This window comes from Oncorhynchus mykiss, chromosome 29 (genome assembly GCF_057628025.1).
Source record: "Oncorhynchus mykiss isolate SJ-2025 chromosome 29, ASM5762802v1, whole genome shotgun sequence".
Taxonomy (NCBI): domain Eukaryota; kingdom Metazoa; phylum Chordata; class Actinopteri; order Salmoniformes; family Salmonidae; genus Oncorhynchus; species Oncorhynchus mykiss.
The window spans coordinates 36,385,218-36,401,841 of record NC_143050.1 but is presented as its reverse complement, the minus strand read 5'-3'; the positions used below and the strand labels follow the sequence as shown (position 1 = coordinate 36,401,841).

Sequence of the window (16,624 nt, the reverse complement as noted above, 5' to 3'; positions counted from 1 at the left end):
CAAAAAGCAGTAGCCTATAGCCTAGCTCTAGGCCTATGCAAATCAGGGAGCCAAATGAACGGCTCTTTCACACATGCGATTTGGTTCCCGACGTTCACCAAAAATATCTGTTCAAAACGAGTCGTTAATTCGCGAACGACCAATCACTAGCTCATACTAGAAAGCAGAGGACACATTAGAAAGGATCGCACTGGGAGGATGCGAGGAGCTACCGCTGACACACATACGAACCGCCAGCGAGAAGACCACTGACCCAACCCGCAGCATTATCAATAATAGCGTTACATAACCAGCAGTATAGACAATACACTTGTTTGAGCTATAAGACCTAAATTGTAATGCGGTAGTTAGCTAGCTAGCTATGCTAACATTACCTAAAACGTTATCTAGCCTGCCTTGCCTAATCAAAAGTTAGGTACCTAGCTACATAAGCAGCAATAACGATATCTGACGTCGTTAGATAAATTAAACATTCCCAAGTTCTCCAATGTCACCCCACTACTCCGCACATTCCACTGGCTTCCAGTTGAAGCTCGCATCAACTGGGACAGCAGAAGTCATTGCCCATCTTCAAAAGACACTTGAAACCATACCTCTTCAAAGAGTATTTCAAATAATCCCCCTCAAATTGATTTGCGCATGGCTCTTGCCAAAAGGGGGCATGATTTGTTGACATATTTGTAATTAAAACGCAACATTAATTTACTCGTTGTGACTCAACTGAGGTTCCAAACTCCTTTTCAGATGAGACTGACTTCATGTCAAATTATCCTATTTAAACTTTGTAGTCAATTTTGGCACTAGAATAAATGTTTCTGACTCATTTTGATGCCACATAGGCTGTTTTCAAAGGGATGAGTTACTTTTTAGGGGCAGTTTCTCTTTAAGAGTTTTGAGACCTGGAGGCTCATACTAGTGATGCAGCCTGGTCTCATAGAGTAGACGAAACATAGTAAAAGCAAATCCAAGACCCTAAAATTAGTACAGTATGTTATGGTTACAGGAGACAGAAGGTTAGTTAAGGCAAAAATTAAAGTACGGTGGTTGGTCAGGGTGGATGGGTAAGCGTATAACGCAAACATCTAGTAACCCAAAGGTTGCATGTTTGAAGCTCATCATGGACAACTTTAACATTTTGCCAAATTAGCAACTTTGCAACTTCTTACTACTTTTGACCTACTTTGCAACTACAGTACTTAGCATTAGCTAACCCTTCCCCTAACCTAACTCCTAACCTTAACCCTAGCCTAGCTAAGGTTAGCTACCTAGCGCACGTTAGCATTCGCTACCTAGTTAATGTTAGCCACAACAAATTGGAATTCGTAACATATATACCTTTTTACGATTTCTTAACATATTGTACAAATTACAATTCTTCACAGATCATACAAATTGTATTTTGTAACATATCATGTGAAATGGATGATGGAGATTGACAAATTAATACATACCATACAAAACATTAGATATTTTACTAATTGGCATGTCTGGATTTACATTTACTATGTTACATCTATACCTGAGTCCAGGTTGCAGCATGGGAATTCCAAGGCGGTGGTCCAAACACTTAAAAGACACACCCACATCCACTTACCCTCGCTTTATGCCCTTGGGGAAATCCAGTGGCCATCTTGGAGGGCGGTCCAAATGATTAGCCAAGCAAGGGAAGTTTGCAACGTATGCCCCTCAGCCCTCGTTTTTAGTCGGCTCTGCGACTGTACAATTATGTTCACTCTGGGGCCTGAAACTCCCCATAATTCAATTCGCGACGATTGTACATCCGCTAAGAAAAGGTCAGTGAAAACTTAAAAAACAACATCAAGGGAGAAGTCAACATACAAGTGTAAATAAAAATGAATGCAAATAAGTTCGAAAGTGTGCTACTAATGCACATGTTGGCACAAACACCTATCATGAAATGTAAATATGTTTTTTTTTTGTTATCTTTTGGAAATTGTAAATAAAAAATGTTCCTTATGAACATGAAAACGTAAATGAATAATTCTATATTTAATGTAAGTAGACGTGCACTCATAATTGACTGTAGCGCATATAAAGCACCTACAAGCTACTAGTGTCTGAAAACACAATCAAATCAAATCAAAGTTTATTTGTGAAATGGTTACTTACAGGCTCTAACCAATAGTGCAAAAAAAGATATTAGGTGAATAGGTAAGTAAATAAATAAAACAACAGTAAAAAGACAGGTTATATACAGTTAGGAGGCTATAAAAGTAGCGCGGCTACATACAGACACCGGTTAGTCAGGCTGATTGAGGTAGTATGTACATGAATGTATAGTTAAAGTGACTATGCATATATGATAAACAGAGTAGCGGCTGGGTAAAAAGAGGGGTTGGGTTGGGGGGGGGGGGCAATCATCGCGGGATGAAAGAGTGACGAATTTCCGGCCTATGGTGGTCCATTTAAAATGAATTCCTTCCTCCCTCGCCCCTTAAGCGTATTCTCGTCAGACGTCATGAAACGTAATCAGAAGTGTCCACTTAATTTGAGGGCAGAGGGGATAGAGTGTGTCTTTTGGACTGCACTTCATGTATTTTTTCGATGAACCGGAAATGTTGGCTCCATTCACCTAAAAGAGCCGTTCAGATGGCTCCCAAACAGCTCTTCGTTAAACATGTATGAAAAACCATGAAAAATAGAAGATGTCTAAACTGTGAGTTCAAATACATTTTTAACTGACGAAATTAGCTCGCTGGTGTTGTTTTTTTACACAATGCAAAAATAAAGTGTGGACCATAATGAGGCTCTCTCGTCACTTGGACCTTTTGTTCCTGCAATGAGGAATTACCATCTTCCGACAATGTTTTTATAACGTATCTACAGATAATCGTTCAAAAAGCAGTAGCCTATAGCCTAGCTCTAGGCCTATGCAAATCAGGGAGCCAAATGAACGGCTCTTTCACACATGCGATTTGGTTCCCGACGTTCACCAAAAAGATCCGTTCAAAACGAGTCGTTAATTCGCGAACGACCAATCACTAGCTCATACTAGAAAGCGGAGGACACATTACAAAGGCTCGCACTGGGAGGATGCGAGGAGCTACCAGCCACTGTTACCGCTCACACACACATACGAACCGCCAGCGAGAGGACCACTGACCCAGCCCGCAGGGCGCAGCCTCTATGCTGGGCAATAGAGTGGCCGTGGGTGGTGTGTGTGGGGATTTCTAGATGATTTCTTATACGCTCTTTCTCTAACACCATGGTGCTGGGCAAGGTGAAGACATTAGCCGTCTGCTTCGACTATCTCAACGACAACAATGTTCCCGTTTACTCCGGTGGCGATTCGGTATCCGGCAGGGTGATCATCGAAGTCGCAGGCGAGGTTCGCGTCAAAATGCTGAACATAACCGCCAGAGGAGTAGCCAAGGTGCGGTGGACAGAGTCCCGCAACGCTGGGGCCAACACTGCCTACACTCAGAATTACACCGAGGAGGTGGAATACTTAAACCATAGCGACACGTTAATAGGAGAGGAGAGAGGTAAGGGACAACCACATCATAATTACCACTCATTCTCACAGAGATGTGTTGGCAACATTTTGAGAGTAGGCTTTATGGGTAGTGTTGGCCTAGTTCAGGTTGTTCTGAAATAAATGGATAACCTAGAAATAGAACACGGTTATACATCACCGGATTCCTGACATGTTAGGGAGCTCTGCAGTGCCATTGCTGTGGTTATAGGTTACGCCATGTGTAAGTTACGAGTGATGGTGGGTTCAATTTCACATAAACTGCACAACACACACATCACACATTGATTGGAACAAATGTCATGATGTGTGCCCCCGTTGATGAGTTATTTCAGTCAGGTGGGATAGTGGTCCTGATGCGACCAGATAGTCCTGGTGTAACGCATAGGTTTTCCTCGTCCAATTTAGTCTGTTTAATAACGCATGATGGAACATAAATATGACATATATTTATGTTGTATAGTGACACATTACAATTTATGTAGATTCTACAGTATTTGTTTTTTTTAATTCAGATTTAACAGTCATAACAAGTTGTTAACGCCTTTGCGTTTTATGTGGCGAGGGAAGAAACCGTAGAATTTAGTCCGAATGTGACCTTGATTGGGCCAATCTAACCGAAAGCGGTTGAAGTTGGAATATTTTCGACGTTTTATGACTGTTTAAGTTGTACAATTTTATCAGGAACATTCTTTCGCTGATAACATCCTGAAGTTTACTCCCTTTGTTAGAAGCGGTTCAAACCTGTTCACAAACTGGCTGAGGGACTCACGGGGGGAGACAGACCTCTGTCGCCTCTGATTGGTCTGAACTCCCACGTGTATATGGGATGACGTCGTTGCGTCTGAGGAAATGACAATTCGAAAGCATGCAATTTTGTCATCAATTTGCTGTTGTTACATTTCCATAGTGTACTGTAAAACGAATATATATATATATATATATATATATATATATATATATATATATATTGCCTAAAAAATACATAGGCCTTTCCTCATAAAGTAATTGATATGTTACAACAATTACAGTAGTACTGAGGTTGAGGCTGAGGTTCAGTTTCAGTCTATAACAACAGTCCCAGTGATATTTGCATAATAGCTGTTCTAGTGGGACATGTAAACGGATACAGCTAGGATTAATTCAGCATCTTTACAGGGCATAACAACACCAAGAGATTTGAAGGAAAAACTATCCCATGGTTAGTATACACTCGTAATAAAAATACACTCTTGACATAAGACAGCAATACAAACATATATATGGCAGAGTAAGTTCCTATCTCATAATTAGGACAGTAAATGCACCTCTGTGTGGGCGAATCAGGCTGTCGTTGCCAGGGTGATGTCTGAGAGCTGAAGCAATATTTTCTCCAGAGCAATTGTATCCACCACAATATACCATCGCCAAGACCTCCAGCAGAAGATTGGTTGTCTTCTCGGCGACTCACCGAACCTACCGGTACCCTAAATTCAGAATAGCCTTTACGAAAACAACGTTAATCGGTAGGGTTCCTTACAGATGTAGGATCTTCGTTTGATCACCGTCTTGAAGGAGGACCTTCCTGCAATGCAGGACAGTTTTTACTTTTGGTGTATTTGAGGTTTCAAAGGGAATCTGAAGTTTGTAATTTCCACTTTGAAATTTCAGACTTGATTTTCCCTTGTGAACCAAATGTATCAACCCCTACCAAAAAAAATTATATTAATTATAATCCACATAATAATTTGCATTTCCTGTTGCTGCCGGATTGTTTTCAGATGTAGCAACCTGGCTCAAAATAAGATCCTAAATCTGTATGTAGCTGGCTGGTAAATGATGTCATGTATGTGCTGATTATCTGTTTACCTCAGAGGTGTGCAACAGATTTGAACTGGAAAGCTAAATGTTGTGTAGGCTTGTGTTCCAGGCCCACACTAACTCACCCTATTGGACTAATTGTGGTTTAAATAGTACATCTGTGCAATGCAGGACATTTTACATTTGTAGCGTATTTGAAGTAAAAAGGCTTCTGAAGTTTGTAATTTCCACGTTGACATTGCAGACTTTATTTTCCCTTGTACTGATCCCGGCAAAGAAATGTCAATGAATAACGATCCATATAATAATTCACATTTCCTGTTGCTGCAGGATTACTTTCCTGTTGTAGCAATCTGGCTCAAATTAAGACCCTACATCTGTAGACCCAGGTGTGTTAGTGCTGGGCTGTAGCTCTCCTGGACCAAAGCTGCCTGCCGGCTACACTGCTTTTATCTCACTTGGTGTTGAAGTACAGTGCATTCGGAAAGTATTCAGACCCCTTCACTTTTTTCCACATTTTGTTACGTTACAGCTAAAATTGATTGAATAAATGTTTTTCCTCGTCAATCTACCCCATAATGACAAAGCAAAAACGTGTTTTTAGACATTTTTGCAAGTGTTTATTCGTTTTTTAATGTTTTCCTAGTTTTTGTTGCACTGTAATAACCCTCATTGATGCTGTGTGTTGATTGATTGATTGCCTCTGATGAATTTGTCAAATAAAACATGCTGTTGGTTTTTTAATAAAGATGCGTAAATGTACCTGCTCTCGAGTCCCTCTTTATTTACCTCAGATACTACAGTCCATCTCTGCTGGCTCTCTGTTTTGTCTGTGAGAATAACATGGCTGCTTCTACTGCTGCATGGCATGAGGGTTTTTTGGTGAAATCTCTCCCCCTCTGTCTCTCCCTCCCTTTCTCTTTCCCTCCTCCCTGTATATAGCTCCCTGTCTCTGTTCCCTTTTTCTTTCTGTCTCTCCATCCTCCCGTATAACAGAGCACACGGTCATTCATAAAGGGCCTTAGTCGAGGGGCGGGACCAGGTTAGCTTTGTTCCAATGGGAGGCCGAGTAGTAATGTGTCTGTTGGAGTAGCCGGCTGAAAATCCACTGCTCATTCTGGTTCATACCGGTATGCGCCTGCTCTCCTCACTCTGCCGGTGTGACTTGACAACCACACACACCCACACACAATGTTCTCTACACACACACACACACACACACACACACACAATGTTCTCTGCTGACAAGATAACATGCGGGAGTGCCGAGGTGGCAGGAAACAGATCTATACACACATCAACATAAACATTTATCGATGACATGTAGATTGAGGAAGTGAAAGGGGATTCGTGCTTCCTCTGCCTGGGTGTGTCTTCTCCGCTTTGTACTGTCTGAAATGTTCATGGATTAATGGACATTTTGTATTTCACGCATCGATGACATGACTGGGTAATATTGAAATGTAATACAATGACTGGGTTGTATGTGCTATAAAGTACTTTTCTATGTGTCAGTGTTTTTTTTAATGTGTCGTACAACATTTATTACTGGATTTATTATCTTGGTGTTGCCTTGGACTGAGGCACTTGAAAGCACTAGGCAACTTGAAATCGCAACATGATACAATGAAATGAAATGGTGGGTGCGTGTCTATGCGTGTGTACACTGGGTGTGTGTGTGCGTCAGGTATGGTATTTGGAATCTTGTTCTCCTGTGTTTCAGATGAAGACAGTCCAGAGGAAGCCCTGACTGTTCTCAACACAGGATTACACGAGTTCGCGTTCAGCTTCCTGCTACCACAGATGTACGTAACAGATGGACATACACAAACCTATAACAGCCATAACATAAAATCCGAAACCCAAATATGGAATCATATCTAAAGATAGACCTGTAAGAAGTCTAATCCTATGAACCAATTTCCTCTCTCCCCTCGTCCCCCTCTCTCAGGCCCCTGGCCACGTCATTTGAAGGGAAGCATGGCAGTGTGAGGTACTGGGTGAGAGCAGAGCTCTACAGACCATGGCTGCTGCCTGTCAGAGTCAAGAAAGAGTTCACTGTCTTTGAACACATTGACATCAACACACCACTGCTACTGGTGAGGAATACACACAATTCAAATGGGGACCCACAATTCAGTCCCATTCAAAATCTTATTTTCCCTAACCCCTAACCCGTACAATTACCCTAACCCAAAAAACCTAACCCTAGCTCCTAACCCTAAACCTAGCTCCTAACCCTAGCTCCTAACCCTAAACCTAGCTCCTAAACCTAACCCTAGCTCCTAAATGTAACCCTAGCTCCTAACCTTAAACCTAAACCTAGTTCCTGACCCTAAACCTAACCCTAGCTCCTAAACCTAATTCTAACCTTAACCCTAAACCACCTAGAAATAGCATTTGACCTTGTGGGAACAAACAAAATGTCCCACGTGTACACCCCCCCCCCCCCCCTACACACACACACACAAGCTGTCACACAGGGCAATTTGTGACTGCCATTTCTGTGTGTATAGGCCCCTCAAGCTGGCACTAAGGACAAGACCCTGTGTTGCTGGTTCTGTGCCTCAGGACCCATCTCACTCAGCGCCAAGATAGAGAGGAAAGGATACACACCAGGTGAGAAATACCTGATTGGCTAATGATGATTTCCGCTCAATCTAACCACACACTGCTCAGAATGTTTCACAACACAACATGCTCAAACCCCAGAGGGAACATACAGCACTGCAGATATAAATACTGCGCTGAGAGATATTCTCAGGACACCACACACACACACAGTCCCATACTCACCCCCCCCCCCCACATCTCAGCCTTTTTCTCCTCTCCTCCTCTCTTAGGTGAGTCCCTCCAGATCTTTGCGGAGGTGGAGAACTGTTCGTCCAGGGTGGTGGTGCCCAAGGCAGCGCTGTGCCAGACCCAGACCTACTTCGCTAAGGGCAAGGCTAGACAGCTCCAGCAGCAGGTGGCGGCCCTGCGTGGGGACACCCTGTCCCAGGGGAAGAGCCAGAGCTGGGAAGGAAAACTGCTCCACATACCCCCGGTCTCCCCATCCATCCTGGACTGTCCACTCATTAGAGTGGAGTACTCACTGATGGTGAAGAATGATAATAAACATAGTATAGTTGATATGGTAATACATGTGTTAATATGGGAGAATATGAAATAAACAAATACCTCCTAAAATCTAACCGGTTTAGCAGGTACTTTCCTGTCATGTATTGTATTGTAAAAGTTAGTGCATCAAAATGTGGGCCGTAAATAAGATAATATCCATCTCTCCCCCTCTCAGGTGTATGTGGACATCCCTGGGGGGTTGAACCTGTCTCTGTCGTTGCCGTTGGTGATAGGGACCATCCCCCTCCACGCATTCACCAGTCGAACCAGCAGCATCAGCAGCTACTGTTGTACCGTCAGCTGGCCAGAGAGACCTGAGGGTACGACATATACCTGTGTGTGTGTACTGTGTGTGGAGTGTGTGTACTGTGTGTGTGTGTTCTCCCATGTTAATTGCATGTCGTGTGTGTTTTCACAGCTCCCCCCAGCTACAGTGACCTGGCGGTGACAGAGGAGCAGAGGCGAGGCTGTCTGGAGCGCTGTGAGGGTTCAGAGGTCAACCAAGAGGGCCAGGGAACGCTGCAAGCTTACATCACAGAGTTCAGATTCCAGCCCCCACCTCTCTACTCCGAGGTACACTCACCCACACGCAGATGCACACACACACACACCACGCATGCACGTACATACATACACAGTATTGTAGGTCAAACTGGCCTAATCTCTCTCTGTGTTCCTCAGGTTGACCCTAACCCAGAGCCGAGCTGTGGAGGTCAGGAGACCCGACCCCTGACCCTCTCGCTGAGGACAACACTGACCTGCTCAGAGCAAACAGGCAACTACACATACAGATGAATCCAACATGGCCACCATTATAGCCCCCTACTGGAGCCAGTCACCTACAGATGGATCCAACATGGCCACTGCTACAGACCCCTGAAGTGGGACCAACATGGCCGACTCATCCTTAGTTTCCTCAGGATGGGGTCCATTGATGTTAACAGACACAGGGATGTCAGCTGCGAGAGACACTGTGTGGAGAGGCCAGGAGATGCCTCAGTCTGACCAACATGGCGGTTTTCTGCTGGTCAGGATGAACAGATAGTGCCTAGACCCAGCTTCTGATACATATGACCATTACATGGCACATCTAAGACTAGCAAGGAGAAGAGAGGAAGAAGAAAAGGGAGAGAATCCACTGTTGGACTGTTGGAAACAGTGGTCAGGAATCTCCTCCAGCCTCAGAGTGAATTTTGCACATGCCTTTCTCGTTGTTTGTCTACTTAACTTCCACAGCTTTTCTTCCTCAACGCTCATATATGCTGCAACGTGGCCGTCGTTTTCTTACCACGTAACCCGAAACCGAACACAGACTCTTTTAGAACAAACTAGGAAACAAATGAAAATATATGTGTTTTTTTTTTAGATGTGTTCATGTGTCTTGGGTTTCTTGACTGGGGTGAAATGCATGGTGAAATGACCAGTGTGTGACAGACACAGGTGAAGCACTCACTCCCACTCTGTCTTTCTGGTGTCTTTCCTCACTACACCCTCCACAGATACAGTGCCCTACAAATCACCTGTTTGATTGTAGTATATGGACATATGACACAGAGAGAAGCTCTGTGTCACATAAGATGGAGAGCAACAGACGGATGTAAAAAAAAATATATTAAAAAAATTGTTGAAAAGGTCAATTGTGGTTTTGAAAACAAAATGAGTCCAACCGAGATTGTAATTCAAAGATTAGCTCTACTTCCAAACTGATACACAGTGCAAAATATTTTTGTATTTGTTGTTTTTCTATGTTTGTGTACGTGACACTATTATTGCCATTACGGAAATTACTGCAATCACGATCTTCCTTTGTATGAAATAAAGAAGTCCTTTTGTAGAGAGCGTTTCAGCTGTGTATGCCTTAGTTCCGTGGAGGGTTATTGGGCCCCACTATCACTGTGTCTACACAACATTACGGTTTGGAGAGAGAGCTGTCTGTTCGATCTGCCTCTCATGGGCTCTTGTCTCCCGCCCTCTCTTCCCCTCTATCCGCTCTCTTTCTCCTCCCTCTCTGTCTCCCTCTTTCCATTCCAATGTCTGAGAGACAGACGGGACAAGGGAGCATTGTCTCCTCCAACACGCTCTTTCGCTCCCTTTCTCACGCACACATACATGTACACACACACACAGCTCTACAGGCAGACAATCCGAAACAGACATGCGTCATGGGTCCCAGGAATGTTCACATTTGTAAGCACTCAAATCAGCAGTAAGTATCTTACCGCACACAAAGAGAACAGATGTTGGCTAAGGCTAATTTTAAAGACTAACCTAGTTCCATTCTGGGGTCTGGACAGATTCTGTAGTTTAATCTCTGACACTACATCTAATCTGATCTCTATCCATCCATGTTCGCTCTTTACCTCTCTAGCCCCATTTTCTAACATGCATCCTTTGGCTTTGTCCTGATTTTATCCACATTCTGTTTGTGACCACATTTTCTGACAGGTGTAAACGATTAAAAGACCGTGTCTGGAAATCTTAAGTGTAGACAGATCTGGACAGTGGAACCGTTTAAATCATGATCCCACCTTCTAAAATCATTGACAAGTGGCACCATTGAGTTATGGCATCAATATGTGTCTTAAAATAAATAAATACATATTATTAAAAAAAAACAGCTGTCAAAAAGTTAGCATAAAGGGGAGGTACCAGAAAATCTGCTCACAAAACGGACACAATGGATGGATGCGAGACACATTTTATTACCATGTGTAGACATATTTTGGAAAATGTCGGCACAATCAGAATGTGGACAAGATTTCAAGAATTCACAACAAAATATATATATATATAGTTTTTAATAAGGGTACTAAGCTAACATATGGAATTGTTTTAAAATGGTTATACCACGGATTATTTAGCTGTTTGATTTGGAATTTAAGGAGCCATTTTGGTTTCCCACATTTTATTTTATGATCAAATATCGAATTTGGCCTTTACTACTGTAGCCCATAGAAATGCATTGTATAACACATTCATAAATGGCAAAAAAGACAGTCAAAAAATGTGTCACAGGGGACATCATGAGTGGCGCAGCGGTTTAAGGCACTGCAGTGCTTAAGCCGTCACTACAGATCCGAGTTCGATCCCGGGCTATAACGCAGGTGGCCATGACCCTGGAGACCCATGAGGCAACGCACAGTTGGCCCAGCGTTGTCTGGGTTAGGGGAGCGTTTGGCTGGCAGGGATGTCCTTGTCCCATCACGCTCTAGTGGCGGGCCGGGCGCATGTACGCTGACACAGTCGCCAGTAGTACAGTGTTTCCTCGGACACATTGGTGGGGCTGGCTTTCTGGTTAAGTGAGCAGTGTGTCAAGAAGCAGTGCCGCTTGGCAAGGTTGTATTTCGGAGAACGCATGACCTTCGCCTCTCCTGAGTCTGTACGGTTGCAGCGATGGGACTAACTACCAATTGGGGAGAAAAGGGGGTAAAACATTTAGTTTTTTTATCATAAGGAATAAGGTTCTGAGGTGTCTGTCCTATATCCAGGAGATATAAGAAAGCTCAGAAAATATAAAGAAAAATTTGGGACACATATTTAACGCCTTAATTTTGTTGGCACAAAACTACTTCCATTCGTTTCTATGGGTTTCCTTCAGATGAGTTTGTTGCTCAAACGGTTCGGACGCTACAGACAGAGGTGGGCACATCAGCATTACCGTCTTCAGAGGAGTCCGACACGCACAGTTGTAGCTCGGCCACAGATGTGGAAGGCCAACATAGGCCTTAAATTAGAGACTGATATCTCCAGCTTAAATTGACATATTTTGATGGGGATTTTTTATTATATAGTATATATTTTTTATATTATACATTTTTTTAAACCTTTATTTATTTTTTGTCATTGAGATAACATCTCTTTTCCAAGAGAGACCTGGTCCAATAGCAGCAGGGGGAACAACATTTCAGACAAAACAAATTACATACACTAACACAACATTAAACGTGCATAAACGCGAAAGTTTTGACTAAAAACAGCTGGCCATATTAGATCAGGACAGTGTCATACTTAATTATACCAACAGAAAATAAAGTTAGCGGCGGAATATGGAGAATGAACAGAGAGAATCTTCAAAATATAAAATAAAAAATGTAGACATAAACAGCAGAGAAAAGCCGTCCCAATATAATCTGGGACGCTTTTAAGGCATCCATTAGGGGAATAATAATCTCCTACTCTGCAAAATTTTAATCTGAGTTAGAAATTAAAATGAAAGAAAAATAAATCACTATTTTAGAAAAAGCTCATAAGGGATTGGCTGGCCGGGATGTCCTTTACAAGGTAAATAAGAAAATAAAATGTCTGAATTTAAGCAGGAATATGATCTTTTACTTTGGAAGAGCGACAACAACTACAGGTTAAACTCAAATGAAGCATACTATTTAATGGCAAATAAACCAGGTAAACATCTTGCAGCCCTCACAAAACGAATACATGCAAACCAGTTATAATTTTTAAAGATACAAATGCATCAATTAGAAACATATATGAGATAAATGCCATTTTAAAAGCTTATATGAAAAGCTATATAAATCGCAAATAAACAACAGTTGTGACAATAAAATAACCACAAAGCTCATAAGCAATAGAATGGCAAATGTCGTCCCAGACTTGATACATATCAATCAAACAGGGTTTTATTAAAAATAGACATTTACAAACAAATAGAAGAACATATTTCAGTTTAATACAATACACAATATATTAATATAGATTTATCAATAATGGCTGTTGATGCCAAAAAGGCTTTTGACTGTATTGAATTTCTATTCAACACTTTGGAAGCCTTCAACTTTCCAGCTGAAATAATACATTTCATAAAAATATAATATAAATGTCCTAAAGCAAAAATATACACAAATAATACATTATCTGATGAAATTGCTTTAGAAAGGGGTACAAGACAGGGATGTCCTCTTTCCCCCTCCTGTTTGCACTGGCAAATTAACCACTTGCAGAAAGAATTAGACAGGACACAAAACGAACTAGTATCAGTATTGGTAAACATGAATATAAACTAAACTTATTTTCAGATGATCTTCTGATATACCTGACCAATAATTGAAAACTCAATGCCCTCCTTGCTAAAAAATCATTTCAAATACTTAAAAATCTCAGGGTATAAAATGAGTTTGGAAAACAATGAAATAATGGCAATAGGAAAAATAAAAATATTAACTCATGATCTACAGCAATCCTTTAAGTGTACCACAAAAAATATCAAATTCTTAGGATGCTTAGTAAGTGACAAGAAACAACAAATATATAATGACAACTTTATCCCATTTCTTAACAGTATAAAAGCAGATATAATTAAATGGAACAATATTCCCATAAATCTTACAGGTCGAATAAAACTCTTCGGAATGGCATGGCTCCCAAAGTTGTTATATTTATTCTCGGTAATACCAAACCTTTACAGAGGGTGGTTTTAACCTTCCAGACTTGGAATTGTATCAACTCACCAATCAGGGCTTTTACTTGCGACATTTAAAATAACAGATAAATAAAATAAAATATAGTTAAATGCACTAATGAGGAATAATGCTTACATCTTGAAGATCTGCATGCTCATCCCCAGAAACTTTTTATGTGTATATTCTTTAAGGATAAAGTTAAGAACATTAACAACTTCATAGTTAAGAACACTATAACAGTATGGAAGAAAATGAAATGTATTCTACAAGAACAAATATCATTCCTTAAAAACACAACCTAATGGAACAATCCTTGGATAGCTTTTCAGAATTCATCTATAAATTGGTCCACATGGAAAACTAAAGGCATAGAAACCATAAATGACTTAGTAATAGGAAATACATGTATTTCCATGACCGAATAAAAAAGCAATTTTGGACTAACCAATGTAGATATTTTGAAATAGATCCAACTTAAATGTTTCATTTCCATTTTTTTGTTTTGTTTTTGGGACATCAGAGCAATCTCGAGGGAACTCTATTTCAGTCAAAAAAAGGATGTTCATATAATAGGTAAGATATACAAAACCTTGTAGAGAGCCTATCCAACTGACAACCTCTTAGAAAAAAATATAAACCAAGACTTAAAAATAACTGATATTGGCACAAGATGGAGGGAATGTTGGAACAAGTCCAAAAGTTATGGGCGTAGTTAGAAAGTTGGCTGTCAGAAGAATTACAATGTAAATTTACTTCTATTGCAAATGTCAATACATGGCATATGAGGGTGCAGTGATTATGAGGGTGCAGTGATTATGAGGGTGCAGTGATTATGAGGGTGCAGTGATTATGAGGGTGCAGTGATTATGAGGGTGCAGTGATTATGAGGGTGCAGTGATTACTTTTCTCGTCATTGATCTTGAAAAAACGCTTACTTAAGAACTGGAAATCAACCAATCCTCCATCGTTAACACAATGGACAGGTAAAATGCTTTATTATCTAAATGTTGAAAGTGCATAGGCAACAGAGAGAAATAAAATGGTGCATTTTGAGGCCATGTGGCGAAGAGTGATGCGGGCGGGGGGTGCGAGCAGGTGGGTCTGGGCAGGGGAGATATTGTGGATGTTTGTGTGCGTCTGTATGTTGTAGTTTGTATGTGGATGTTTTGTATTGTTAATCAAATATATTCATAAATAAAGCATTTTAAAGAATGTGGACAAGATCAGGACAACGGATGAGTGCCAAGTATAAACAAGGCTTCTGTCAAGTCATTTATTTCTTTCTTTCTATCTATTCATCCCTCTCCTTCCCTACCCATCTTTCTGATTCTCAGGGTTAGGTCATACTCTGTATACTATGGCAATACTGTAATGGGCACTGCAGGATAGAGTGACAAAGATCTTTAAAAAGTTTGCTGATGAACCATTCCCAATCACACGCATGCACACTGTAATGGGCACTGCAGGATAGAGTGACAAAGATCTTTAAAAAGTTTGCTGATGAACCATTCCCAATCACACGCATGCACACTGTAATGGGCACTGCAGGATAGAGTGACAAAGATCTTTAAAAAGTTTGCTGATGAACCATTCCCAATCACACGCATGCACAAACGCACCCACTCACACACAAACACATAGAGAAAGGCCCTAGCCATAGAGTTTCTAAACCAAGAGGCGCAACATTGCGGGGACGCTTGCTAAGCAGACCAATCAAACCAGGCTGGGATTTGGGGTTAGAGAAGTTAATGAGAAGTTAAACATCCTTAGTTGTTAATTTTCTCAAAATCTAAAGGCACAACCTAGATTCGAGTCAATGTCTTAAGTAGTTGAACTTGTTATTACTCCAAGCTCGTGAGATTGACAATCTGACACACTTTCATTTTAGTGAAAAACAACTTTATATCGAAGGACTGCCTTTGATTTGATGGCCTGCACATTCCATAATACAAACCATATTTTCACATGTATTACATTTTAACACCAACTTTTCACGTGAGAGGAAAAACATGTTCTCACCTCACATGGATATGTAGTTTTACACGTGAAAAACTTTTTCATGTGAAAATCTCAAGTTCACATGTGGAATTGAAAATCTATTACGTGGAAATAACATTTTTCAGTTTCACATGCAAGAAAACTCCACATGTGAAAATATTTTGTAATATTTCTGAGCCATTTCTGAGCCACCCATATTTAATTAACTCAAGTAGGGCTTTGGAGGTCACAATTATTTTTCAGCCGGTGATCGTCAAGCAAATAACTGTCGGTCTCACGGTAATTGACCGTTAATTAACATAAACACATTCATCATCTCCCTGGCTTCCACACATAGCCTACAAGCTACTGATGCAGACCTTTGGAACATCTCTAATAAGTCCATGTAATATAGCCTACACCATCACAATAAATCCATTATTTACTTTAGACAGGTCTAAAGAAACATTATATAAATAAAATGTAGTCTATTTCAGAAGAACAGAATAGCATAGTCTGAGTTGTCCTTATGTTAGGTCCCGATCTGGCTATGCCAAGTGGCTGTGGGCAACACTAGTTCATTTAGCAGACAAGATTTGCTTAGTGGCGTTTTTTTATAGTATGAAGAATACAATTGAACAAAGCTGAATTAAATAAAAAGAAAGTATATTTTCTCCAAATGATTTGAGGGAGTGCGCACATGCGGCTATTCTGTGTTAAGCGGTTAACAAAGAAATAGGTACTCCGATATGCATAATTTAGAGTTATTAATGTAACTTTAGTTGTTCTACAAACATTGGGCTATATGTTTTGA

At 40.9% G+C, this 16,624-nt stretch overlaps 1 protein-coding gene across 4 annotated transcripts; it reads left to right on the top strand.

Moving 5' to 3' along the window:
• The first annotated feature begins 1,611 nt into the window (after positions 1-1,611).
• arrdc3b (arrestin domain containing 3b) lies at positions 1,612-10,250 on the top strand. Of its 4 annotated transcripts, none has more exons than XM_090227105.1 (8): positions 1,612-1,793; positions 7,020-7,101; positions 7,248-7,395; positions 7,813-7,915; positions 8,140-8,396; positions 8,592-8,736; positions 8,835-8,989; positions 9,098-10,250. In XM_090227105.1, coding segments are annotated over exons 2-8 (924 nt in total). In that variant the 5' UTR covers positions 1,612-1,793; positions 7,020-7,099; the 3' UTR covers positions 9,212-10,250. The 4 variants fall into 4 exon arrangements, with proteins under 4 accessions (XP_090083231.1, XP_021446301.1, XP_021446302.3 ...); XM_021590626.3 differs by having other exon boundaries at positions 1,696-3,506; XM_021590627.3 differs by lacking the exon at positions 1,612-1,793 and adding an exon at positions 2,458-2,677.
• The last annotated feature ends 6,374 nt before the right edge of the window (positions 10,251-16,624 follow it).